This window comes from Asparagus officinalis, chromosome 8 (genome assembly GCF_001876935.1).
Source record: "Asparagus officinalis chromosome 8, Aspof.V1, whole genome shotgun sequence".
NCBI lineage: Eukaryota > Viridiplantae > Streptophyta > Magnoliopsida > Asparagales > Asparagaceae > Asparagus > Asparagus officinalis.
Window position 1 is genome coordinate 108,453,952 of NC_033801.1, and position 13,766 is coordinate 108,467,717.

The window sequence follows — 13,766 nt, forward strand, 5'->3', positions numbered from 1 at the left end:
GAAGGGAAGATTTTAAAGCAAAGTGAAAATATTCAGTTACCAGTAATATCAAACATCAACCTATACAATTGATTATCTTGAACTCACAGTAATCTTCAGTTTGGTCTTCCCCCTATCAGCAAGGGTGCATATACTGTTCGGATACAGATCAGACATGACATGATACTTAGTATCGTATCCACTTACCAATTACGGATACACATATGGATATATCTCGGTAAGAAAAATTCATATCAATATCTGCTAAAATTGGATGCAAATATGGATATACATGTGAAAACATAAGCAGAACATGCAGAAACAAAACAGATATGAGAAAACTCGATAATATTAAGAAAAAATATAGTCCATATGATACAAGAGAGTTCATTACTATGTTTGTTATATCTGAAAAAGCTAAGATTAGATCTCTTGATCAGTGTAGAAAATAACGTAGCGCAAAATAGCGCATAGCGTAACATAGCGCTACCTTATCGCTACGTAGCATTGGAAAATAGCGTAGAAACAAAATAGCGTACGCTCTGTAACGCGTCTTCATAGCGCTCCATAGCTTAGGTTAAATTATTCAAGGGCTGGGCTTGATTTTTAAAAGAATTTTGATGGTTGTGATTGAGTTTTTTTTTTCAAATTAATCAGATTTTGCACTGAAAAACATTAAAAAGAGATCAAAGAATTACTAATTACCTTTTTTCTAATTAATCAGATTTAGAAGTAATAAAAACTGGTACTTTTCTTTCAAAAATAAAAGTTGTAACTTCACTTAGATTACTATTAGATGTTTTAGATTTATGATGTGTTATTACCTACTAGAACTTACTGTGATAATGTATTATGTATATTTTTTTTAACGACTATGCTTCTGGAATGATTGTTAAGGGATACATGGTTGATTTTGTTGTGAAATTGTTATGATATATTGATTTGTAATAGTATTTTTATGATGATATGTTCGAAAACTATGATGATTATTCATATTATTTGATTTTGAATATTATGCATCTATAAAATATTTAAATAATAATAAATTATTTAACCTATGTTAAGAGTTACGCTATTTTGCGTTTTACGTTAACCGGATGTGAGCGTTACGTTATGCGTTATCGCTATTTTCAACATTGCTCTTGATCATGAAAATCAACCTAGCATTCATTAATCTAAGGAATAATATTGTTATAACTTTATGACGAACATATATTCTGATATTGCAGATATGGATCAAGATATTTCAGTACATGTTCGTATCTATAACTATATCTTATATTAGATAAATATTCTAGTAAACATGTTTGCATCCTGACATATACGAATATTTCCTCATATACAGATAATTTTTTAACATCTAACTTCCAGTGTTGTAAAAAGCGGGAAATAGCGACGCTATAACGACGCGTTTCGCGGTCGCGGGGCTTCACTGGGCCGAGATAGGGGATAACGGGGTGTTTTGGCGGAGAAAACCGCTTTTTGCTCGAAACGCGGTCAAAAGCGCGTGATCGCGGGGTTTAGCGCTTAAAACCGCTAACTTATACTGTTAAAACCCTCCCCGAACCCGACCCGAACCCATCTTTTAAAATTCATCTCTCTGACTCCCGAATATGCCCTAGCCGCCTCCGGTGCCTCTCCCTCTTGTGCCTCTATTTCACGTCCTCCGGCGACGACTCTCAGCGCCACCTCCAGTCAACGCCGTCGGCAACATCTCACGCCATCTCTCTCACGGTCTCACCTTTCTCTCTCTCTCACTTCCTCCGACGACACTCCGGCTACAACAAACCTTCCCTCCAGCGACCAGCAGCACTTCCCTCCGACGACCAGCAGCAGCAACATCTCTCTGTTGGGCTTCGTCTGCAACAGAGAGAAAAATGTAAGCAGCAACATCTCCTTATGTTGTTTAACTCTATAAGAATAAAATTTTCAGGCAGTCAATTTCTTTTGTGGGAATTAGCTCTCTCTCTTGTTGTCCTCGCTTAGTTTGTAACATCTTCACCTCTCTACTTTAACTGGTTTGAACTTCGTGCGTATTCCTTTTGTTGGAACTAGTTCCCTCTCTAGTTGCGCACGTTTAGTTTTAGCGTCTTTACCTCTATCATGAAAATATTGGACATGATGGGGTGTGGTTTGAGAATTCGATATCCAGTACTTATATATTATATTCCAGGGTTAAGCATGGATAATCTAGCAATTTTAATTATTTTGGACTTCTTTTATATGTTTATTGGTGATGGAGCGAAACTTGTTTGTGACGCCTTTCAAATTTACTAATTTATAGACTCTACAGTGCTATTTGTTACAATTATTCATTAATTAATATTTAATAGTCCATTTGTTGAAGAAATGGGACAAATAACGGTCTTTTTGATAAATAGGTACGTTTTTTTATTCTTTAATCTTTATAATTATAATACTTTGTTAATATTATGTAATTATTACACATCTATTTCATGTTTAGGCATCTAGTATGCATTTGTAAAATTTTTAAATTTTTTATATGATTTGTCTTATTATTTAGAATATTTAAATATATTTATATTTGACCGCTATTTGACTGTGGGCTATTTGCCGCTATTTTGCCGTAATAGCCACAAATAGCTTTAGCGGTACCTCGCCGTGATGCACCGCGATCCGCTATCAGCAACCTTGCTAACTTCAATGATCATGCAGATAGCACCGACTAGCAAGGCACACTCCGCGCGGATAGCAAAACGCATGCAAAAAATGGGATCAACCCACTCATAGTTCGCAAGGACAAGAATCAACTAAGTACACAAACTAGAAAAGATGACGCAAGTAAAGCTACATGTAGGGTTGGAAACAAACCAAATAATTAACAAATAGTTCGTTAATTATTGGTCTAGGTATTCAGTTATATTCGATTCAATAGTTCATTTAACGATAAACAAATACATTTTAGTATTCGATACATAAGCGAATAGGATTTAACCAGAAGCATATTCACGTTTGATTACTAATTATTAAATATTTGTTCACATTTTACATTTGAGTCCTATAAATTTAATTTACTACAAACTATATTCCTCCTATTATAAAATTATATTTGAGATGTATATCATGCCCACATACATCAACACAAACATAATATCTATTAAAAATAGTTTTTTATTTAAGCCTACGAGATTATGTTTGACTAGAGGTTATTTAAAATTTGATTGATATATTCATAAGTTAATTTAGATGTAGATTAATATTTTTTAAATTATATAAATTAGTGTAAATAAAAAGTAATGGAGAAGTTTTCAATGTTAAAATGAGCTTGCCAAATTATAAAGCTTTGTAGATTTAAATTATGAAACCTATAGTAGGATGTTTATATTTATACATTATTACATTATATGACATTTTCTTTTTAAATAATATTTAAATATTTCACTATTTGTACCTATATTATATAAAATAATAGCTTAGAAATATTTTTATGGGAAAATAATAGTTCATAAATATGTGTGTGTGTGTGTATAATAAAATGTTATAAGAATAGTAAGTAAAATGCCTAAGTCAAAAACCCCTAAATCGCGAACCTAATTCCTTAACCAATTGTGCCATAAGAACATTCATGAACAATAGTCAAATTTTATGTTATTTATCCTAATCGAATTCGAATACCATTTTGATATTCGGTTTAAATTCAAATAACCAAAGTGAGTCAAATTCATATTCGAATAGCTTACTATTCGATTTAATTCAATTGGTTTCCACCTCTAGCCACATGTTATCCCAAATTTCAACTAACTATATCATACAACTCGCTAGCTTAAAAAAAGGAATCTAATCTGATAAATTAAATAGAACTTTCAAACCGGTCTCGTAAGTACTTGGATCTCACAAGCCCTTCCTGCAAAGTGGATTCATTAATTCAATTGGTTTCCACCTCTAGCCACATGTTATCCCAAATTTCAACTAACTATATCATACAACTCGCTAGCTTAAAAAAAGGAATCTAATCTGATAAATTAAATAGAACTTTCAAACCGGTCTCGTAAGTACTTGGATCTCACAAGCCCTTCCTGCAAAGTGGATTCAAACTTGCACCCAACTGACCCATATGTCAGAAGATCGGCGTAACAAATGCACTTTTATGATTTTCTTCCTGTTCTCCAATAAAAGATCTAATCATCCTGACATTTTTCCCCGTTCCCCTAATTGATCCACATTTATGAAGATCCAGGTAAGTTATGATTTTTTCCATAAATGTCCAATCTCAAATATTTCATCACCCTGGCATGCAGATTTCTTTGCTCGTTTTATCATTTAGTTTTTCTGCCATTTAACCTGCACACTCAGCATTGCGGATTATGCAGCGTTCATACTAAAAGTGGGTTGAAGGTTAGTAAAAGTTGAGAAAACTTATTCAATGAGCCATATGGAAATTGAAAAGAATTACAAAATAAGAAACTCACGAAATAATTCCCTGATGAAATGTTCCTGATCTAGATGAATCAACAAAAGATAAATACAAATAAATGTTACGTGTAAATTGTTCAAGGATATCAATTCAAGCTAGCAGAGGAATTAACTTAGAAAACTAAATTGATTAGAAAGATACATCCGGTGTAATATACTAAGAAAAGGAAATAAAAGCATAAAACTAATATATACAGGTTCGGAATAGGAACTCAGAACATAATGTAGAACAACGAACACACCTGGATATAATGATGAATAACAATTTCGTAATGCTCCTTAAGACTGGCAAAGAATACGAGTTCATCAACTCTGCCATAACTGCAAATGTTTCGGAAAGATGCAACATATAAACATTTCTTTGTAACAAAAATTGCTGCTATGTGAAATGATAAAGTTAGCAAGATGATTCCCACGCATAAACTAAAACTAAATAGAGCTTGTTTGTAGGCAGTCCACCTCAAATATATGATGAAAACAGAACCATGGTGTTAGATTAAAAATGGACTGAGGTATACATCATACTTCTCAGATTTTAAAACAATAACTACATTGGAAAACAAGGAATAAAAACCGGAAGATTTAAAAGGACAAAAGTAGAGTACCCAAACTTTAAGTTACACAGGGACACAGTAAAAAACTTGAGGAAGCATGAATACATATATACTATTTAGGAGACTCAAATGTCATGTTCGAGCAAAATATGCAAAGGCGCATACTCGTAACTGATACAAAAATGTTCATGGAAGTCATGGATGGCAACCAATGAGTGAAATATGCATGACCATTCTAGATTTCATAATATCATATGACCTTATCATGGAAACTACATGTTTTATTAATAGGAAGCACCATTAGTTATGTTTAATTGTTTATAGCTGGATGAAAATTAAAAGATAGTCAAAAGATGTTTCCCTTAAGAGAAATACAGTAGCATGATAGATTGTACCGAAAAGCTGGAAGTTGAGAGGAAACATTTCCCAACAAAAAATCATTGCCAACCACCCCCCACCCCCCCAAAAAAAAAACACAAAAGGATTAGAATTAACTTGCACCCAACTGACCCATATGTCAGAAGATCGGCGTAACAAATGCACTTTTATGATTTTCTTCCTGTTCTCCAATAAAAGATCTAATCATCCTGACATTTTTCCCCGTTCCCCTAATTGATCCACATTTATGAAGATCCAGGTAAGTTATGATTTTTTCCATAAATGTCCAACCACCCCCCACCCCCCCAAAAAAAAAACACAAAAGGATTAGAATTAACTTGCACCCAACTGACCCATATGTCAGAAGATCGGCGTAACAAATGCACTTTTATGATTTTCTTCCTGTTCTCCAATAAAAGATCTAATCATCCTGACATTTTTCCCCGTTCCCCTAATTGATCCACATTTATGAAGATCCAGGTAAGTTATGATTTTTTCCATAAATGTCCAATCTCAAATATTTCATCACCCTGGCATGCAGATTTCTTTGCTCGTTTTATCATTTAGTTTTTCTGCCATTTAACCTGCACACTCAGCATTGCGGATTATGCAGCGTTCATACTAAAAGTGGGTTGAAGGTTAGTAAAAGTTGAGAAAACTTATTCAATGAGCCATATGGAAATTGAAAAGAATTACAAAATAAGAAACTCACGAAATAATTCCCTGATGAAATGTTCCTGATCTAGATGAATCAACAAAAGATAAATACAAATAAATGTTACGTGTAAATTGTTCAAGGATATCAATTCAAGCTAGCAGAGGAATTAACTTAGAAAACTAAATTGATTAGAAAGATACATCCGGTGTAATATACTAAGAAAAGGAAATAAAAGCATAAAACTAATATATACAGGTTCGGAATAGGAACTCAGAACATAATGTAGAACAACGAACACACCTGGATATAATGATGAATAACAATTTCGTAATGCTCCTTAAGACTGGCAAAGAATACGAGTTCATCAACTCTGCCATAACTGCAAATGTTTCGGAAAGATGCAACATATAAACATTTCTTTGTAACAAAAATTGCTGCTATGTGAAATGATAAAGTTAGCAAGATGATTCCCACGCATAAACTAAAACTAAATAGAGCTTGTTTGTAGGCAGTCCACCTCAAATATATGATGAAAACAGAACCATGGTGTTAGATTAAAAATGGACTGAGGTATACATCATACTTCTCAGATTTTAAAACAATAACTACATTGGAAAACAAGGAATAAAAACCGGAAGATTTAAAAGGACAAAAGTAGAGTACCCAAACTTTAAGTTACACAGGGACACAGTAAAAAACTTGAGGAAGCATGAATACATATATACTATTTAGGAGACTCAAATGTCATGTTCGAGCAAAATATGCAAAGGCGCATACTCGTAACTGATACAAAAATGTTCATGGAAGTCATGGATGGCAACCAATGAGTGAAATATGCATGACCATTCTAGATTTCATAATATCATATGACCTTATCATGGAAACTACATGTTTTATTAATAGGAAGCACCATTAGTTATGTTTAATTGTTTATAGCTGGATGAAAATTAAAAGATAGTCAAAAGATGTTTCCCTTAAGAGAAATACAGTAGCATGATAGATTGTACCGAAAAGCTGGAAGTTGAGAGGAAACATTTCCCAACAAAAAATCATTGCCAAAAACTCCGACTCTCAAAGTCCCAGAAAGATCTTTGGCACAAAAACTCAAGAAAAAATTAGTACCTTATATGACTTTTTGAATGTTACTAAAATGCTTCATATTTTTCACTACCACCAGTTCAAATAATTAATAGTTGAAATGGCGAAGGAAAATCATGCAATGATCATGAAAAAAATAATAAGGAACAATTTATGTGGAAGAAACCATGTCACAATTGAACATTGAAGAAAAAAATTTGAAGAGTTTCACTAGTTAAAACAGCAATTTGATGGTTATCCCAGCGTGTTTCCTATTAGGGCTATTTCAAGATTAGTCCCTTAAACCTTTACTATTTTGAAATTAGTCTGTCAAATCATTAAATTTTCCATTAGGTTCTTAATTCTTATAAGTTACCTCAAAATTAGTCCCTCCAATCATTGAAATTACTATTAGGTCCCAAATTCTTATAAGTTGTTTGAAATTAATCCTTCCAATAAAGAGTAATGGTAGTAAGATTTAAGAGCCAGAGGACCTAGTCACCTAATAGCAATTTCAGTGATTTGAGGGATTAATTTCAATATTAAAGATTTAAGAGACTATCCGGGGGAGAATACTTCCCATCAATTAGGACATCTTGCATATGTACAGTTTGCAAAAGACCTTAAAAGTTTTTACGTCATTTTGTTTCCTCACAGTCATAGTGGAATTGCGAAATGGTGAGTATGATGAATGGAAAATGAGCCAACACAAATATAATGGGGTCTTACATATGTGCACGTCCCTGTCCACCACATAGTTCTTATCTTGAAATAGAATAGTGCTATATAACTCTTATCGTGAAATATTATAGTACTGTGAAGTTCTTATCTTGCAATATAAGAGTGTATGCAATTTGTAACCTACATAATACATGGAAACTTTGGACTAAAAGAACCTTTCTCCATGACCCTTGTGATAGCAGACAGATCATATAGCAAAGCTTCGCCAAAAAGGTCAAAAATCAAGGATAAGTGATTTTGCAGGATAGCATGCGACGTATCTGATCTATAATGATCCCTAACAAGTATAAGGTGTGGAGCTAGAACAATACACATGTAGTATATGAATTATCTCACCTCTCTAATAACCTCATTGTCGTTGCCTCGTCCAATACATCCTTGGAATCACTAAGGAAGGCCCGAAATTCCATGATAATTGATTGGTAATCCGAATCACTGCTTGCGAATGAGACATTATTAACTGTGGCTGTGTCATCTTCCAGCAATAGACGATTGATCTACATAGTTTAGATAAAATAATAGTCAAACCCAACATGCCTTGATAAATCCCTGAATATGAGAAAACTATTTATTTCTGAAAAAAAAAATTGTAAAAAATCATGGTTCGTTGAACATTTATCCCATATATATTTCTAATGTTATAGCTTTAATCGATAAAAAAATTGACTGTACTGCAGAAGAAATGATTGGATGTTGAGCCTACGGTTGTAGTTTCAAATAGACCAAAAATGTTGTACGATTTTATGGTGATGTCAACAAAAAAAAATTGCTTCAATTTGAACATGCTGGTCTCAGAGACTACACAATAAGGAAAAACTAACCTACGAATCATGTCAATATTGATTTATAAGAAACGTAATAGCTAGCGACTGAAAAAGAAGTTGATAAGCAGATGGTTTCTTTATTAAGCTCGAACTATTGATAGCACAAGTAGATGAAAAATTAGAATGGTCAACCTTGAGTCCTTGACTTTCTTAAAAAGAGATGTAGTGGTTCCTAAATTGACCAGAATTAGAGGTTAGAGATGGGGTAGGGATGGGGTTCAAGTGGGTATGTGCTTTGTTTGTTTGAGGTTGGCTGGCTTCAGGAGATGGAAGCCAAATCAAGAAATTAGTTGAGATCATATATTAGTATTTGATTCTCAAATTGTATTTATGCAACATTAAATGTTAGATTCTGAGTTCAACATAAGAGAGAACAAGGTGGTTATGCTAGAATAATGCATCCGAAGGTTAAAAAACAGGAATTTTAAGTATAACAAAGGAACTGGGATTAGGTGGAACAAAAGTTAAGGCACAAAAAAGAAAAGGTCTTGGATTCTACTGAGGGCTAACAAGACCTAGAAATTGAACGTATGAAGTAGAACAAAAAAACAAATGATAGTGATGTGCAAGTTAAAGTTGTTCAAAATGTAGTAGCACATACAAAGTTTGCACTAAGATTCACTGGGACATATCTATACATGCAATAAAATGCCAAAAACAAAGCAAACCAATGATAGCACTAACTTCAGGTTAGCAAATGCTTGTCTTGCATATGACGTAACAATTTTACTAAAAGTGAAATCTCCATTCAAAATAAATGACTTTGATATAACTGATAAAAACAATGTTGTTTCTAAATTACGACTCCCATCAACTATAAAAAAACTCATATTTCCTTGGACAGGAATATAATTTCAACAACAAAGAGATTAGTCTAAGAAATCCAGATGCACATAAACTACTGAAATATAGATTAATAGTGAGCGTAGCCACTCAAATCAATAAACTAATTAATAGTTATTGCAGACAATTAGATGTGCAACGTTCATTTAAACTACAGTCATTAAAAATTATGGACTGATCGAAAATGTTCTATTTCATTAAGTACAGTTTACCTTCTCAGGAGCTTAGATGAACAGAAGTTGAAATATGCTGAGGAGCAACGAATGCACCCGAGGGTTAGATTAATAGATCATATGATTGATGTTTAAATCAAAAATGAAAAAGAAACACTACATAGATTTGTGAAACTTATGTTCAATTGAAATATTGAACTTTATAGATGAGAACCCATAGTAACAGCAATGGCATGCGAGGACATCCGTAAATTTACCATATTGGATAGCAAAGGATAAGTACCAAAGACTATGAATTGGCAAGCCAAGATATGATCAACATGATGTTCAGGTAGGTACATTTGCTCAAAACATCCTTGGTGACGAATGATCAAACAATAATAATGTCCTAATAATTCACAGCGAAGTGATTGTCCAATTAAACAACTTCAGCCATTCAACTTGTTCACCTAAAGGTTTTATACCAAACAATGTTGAGGTTTTAACGACAAGGAAATCATTTTATCCTGATGACCAATATTAAGCAAGAAACAAAAAGTATGAACCATAACCCACTAAATAGGTAACCAAAAATGATTTGGAAATTACTCTAGGAAATAACAAGCATTATGTAGAGGAGATTTTTTTCCATGCATCAGCATTTTCTGATATTTATGCTTATTCCTGAATTAAGTACTGATGGGAAAAAGTCATCTATCTAGTAAATTTAATTTAGCAAAAGTCGGCATGTAAACACAAAACCATAATCGTAATAAGGAAAAGAAGAAGGGATTCCGATGTATCAGTTCTTTTGGGAACTTTATCAACACAATGTACCAACAAAAATATATTGCATAAGTTTTTATGTGTGAGTAATCTGCATGTTCCAAAAGCACAACCTTGTCCAAATACAGCTCAGTAGTCCATGTAGAGATCATTGTAATTTGGCACTTATCATCTCTTGTAAGATTATCAAGCTTTCTTAATAAGAACGTCCTAAGAGCATCCTGCACATAAGAAAGAGAGATGCAAAAACTAAAGAACTTTAATTCTAAAGATAAAAATGAGAACGGTAATGCCACTAGCAAAAATATAATGAGGTCATTCCCTCAATGATAAAGTGGAATCTTTTTCATGCATTGGAAGTAAAAACTTTCAGAGAACACACCAAATGTAACAGGGATCAAAACTTTGGGAAAAGACAATAACGGTTAGTAGATCTCACTTGAAGGATTTACTTGTCGTAAGAAGAGAAAAGGAAGAACAATGGATACTGCAATATTAGGAAAGAAAAGAAATAAAAGAATTAAGTACTAAAAAAGCTTGTGTGTCATAATTAACATTTAAAACTCAGCCTCAGGCCCAGCCTTGGACCTCCTTCAGGAATTCAATTTCAGTAGTTGCTTTAGTCAGATCACAAAAGACTTATATACATAAGCCTATATGTGGAAACGTACACGATGAGGAGTCTGTCCGATATCTAAAATAACTCTTTCATGTGTATGTATGTATGCATGCACGTCACTGGTGAGATTGTCGACCTAGGATAACAACCTAGATGGATTAAGCTACAATCTGATAAGCACTTAATGTTGTCCAAAAGAAAAGAGACTGCAAAAACTCTCATACACAATGTGAAGAGGACTGATTGGAATCAACCGGTACCAAACTTTCCTTCTAACCATCCACACCAATTTACTTCTAACCAGCAAGACTATCAAGCTTGTTCTGTCAGCCCCCATAAAACCCCCTTCCAAGTCTATTTCCTTGAAACCCGTCCTACAATCATTCTCCTACTATGTCTCTAAAGGAATACCTGGTGTTATCGAGGCACAAGGCGCAATGCGGGGCGCAGAGGTCCCTTATGCGCACCATGCGCAAGGCGCGCAACGAGGCGCGCGCCTCACTGAATTGAGGCGCACAACTCAAACTAATATTTTCCAACATAAGACAAAGAAGCATATAAGCAACATGTTTATAAATTGTCGCATAAAAAGACTAAGAAATATAATTTCACCTACTAAATCACGAAAGAGTCTTAATTAGCATGCATAACATAGAGAAGTTCAAAAATTCTCACAAATCACAATGCAAGATAATATCTAACACGAGCAAAAGTCTACAAAACAAAATAAGCAAGTAGCAAAATAACAGAGTGTCTAGTCATCATCATCATCGTCATCCAACTGAAGTGGAATTTCCTCATCCTCAGTTTCCTTCTCTTCTTCATTGAACTCTTATTCATCCTCCGAGTCCGGCTCGCTCCTCCTAGATGACGAAGCAATACCACTTGAAGATCCTCGAACCCTAGCAGTAGACCTTAAAGTTGGTCCAAAATTTTCTTCAACTCCCGTTGCTTCGCCTACAATACCCCATCTAAGGTCATCCTCCTCATCCACCAAGTCATTCTCCGTATTGTGAGAGTTTGAGGAGAGGAGCAGCCACTGTGAGAACCCTAAAACATAAGGGTTTGAGAGGAGCAAACCCGAAACCCACTTCAACCCGAAACCCGCTTCACCCGAAACAGACGCATGGATTCAGTGCGCCCGACAGGCGCGCTAGGCGCGTGCCCCACCTCTGGTGCAGGGCGTGTTTGCGGCAGGTCGTAGCGCCTGGTGCCCGAGGCGCCCCTGGCACGCGCGCCTCGATAACAATGGGAATACTTACATAGTTAATTCTTAGATTTGTCTGTAGAACCACTTTAGGTCTTACTATGCATGATAACAGGAGAGAAAAATAAATACCAAACTCATCTCAGAATGTTGCTTTAACCTATGTGGTATGCTGATACTCAGCTTGAATAACTTAGCACAAATTTCAGTAGTTGTCAAACCTGTGCTCGTGAAACATTTCAAAATATCAAAGTTCTATTAGTTGCTTTGGAACTGAAGAGCAATTTGGTTATAAGAAGAAGCGAAAGGATCTAATTAAAAGCTAAATGGGAAAAGTTCCCAGACAGCCTATGGCTGTGACATAAAAATTTCCGCAACAAGCAATTAGGTAAAATGCTGCCCAACAATTAATCAGAACATGAATTTTAAGAACACATGTTTAATAAACTATCCAATGTGAAGAGTGGGAAATCATCCCAGTATTTTTATAAACGAAGAAATGAATGATAAGCGGCAAATAAGAACAGAGTTTCAAACTATATGCTTTCATTTTTCCTATGTGGAATACCTATGCTCTAATCATTAAGAAAACGAAGACAAGAACTCGACTTTCAAACCATATGCTTTCATTTTCCCTATATGGAATATCTATGCTCTAACGCAAATCCTTAAATATTACTTTGTATGTACCCGCATTTAATATCTGTGTGTTTTATCAAGCAACTTTAAACCTATTCCTTGACCACTATCACAGATAAGGTCACGCTGCATTTTGTCATTCCTAGTTGGATATTAATGGTTCAAATGGTGAAAGAAATGCTTAGACGAGGCTGTCCATGTATATCTCCTATGCTCTTCTGCATCCTTCTCTCTTCACTCTTTCTCCCACCTCTCTTCTTTTCTATTTTTTTCCTAGTTTCCTTTGTGCATTTTCCATTAGAGAGTTTCTAGTTTCTAGTAAAGGTGTATACCAAAGCTTTCCCACCAGATAGAAAGCTGAAATCAGTTGAGAAAAATAGAATCATTTGATAGAATAAACATAGAACCTAACTGAACGTAAGGAAATTTACAAATGGAGGAATGAAATGTTACATGGAAAAACAAATCTAGGCCCTTTCCAGGGTATTATTTGCAAAAATACGATGCCATAAATTTGGTAAAATTCCTTCATATCAATCTCAATTTGTAAGCATAGTCACTCTCATTTTTAAGGAAAGAAACCTATGTTCTTTTGTGTGATAATGAGGATCATGATCACATATTCTTATTCATGGCACATATGCGTATTTCATATATTACCTGCTCACCTATGGCAATAAACTTTAAGCTGATCTCCTCGAAGGACAGGGTATAGTTTATCTGCAAAAGAAAAATGAAAAAAGATTATCGGAGCAGTCATAGAGCTTTGAAAAAAAAATCTCCAGCTAAATTTGGCTTTAAAGTTTCTCGTAACACTACACAAATATGTACATGCTTGATGCTACTGAACTTCAAATCTCAATTGAACTACTACC

At 34.4% G+C, this 13,766-nt stretch overlaps 1 protein-coding gene across 1 annotated transcript in view; it reads right to left on the minus strand.

Annotated features, from left to right (window-relative positions):
* Positions 1 to 13,766, minus strand: part of LOC109851462 (vacuolar protein sorting-associated protein 18 homolog) — a 42,713-nt gene that overhangs the window by 18,207 nt on the left and 10,740 nt on the right. Inside the window, exons 11-14 of the mRNA XM_020421596.1 lie at positions 13,552 to 13,611; positions 10,540 to 10,647; positions 8,158 to 8,318; positions 6,304 to 6,382 (exon numbers count right to left, since the gene is read on the minus strand). Of these exons, the coding sequence (XP_020277185.1) occupies positions 6,304 to 6,382; positions 8,158 to 8,318; positions 10,540 to 10,647; positions 13,552 to 13,611 (408 nt within the window). The remainder of the gene's footprint in view (positions 1 to 6,303; positions 6,383 to 8,157; positions 8,319 to 10,539; positions 10,648 to 13,551; positions 13,612 to 13,766) is intronic.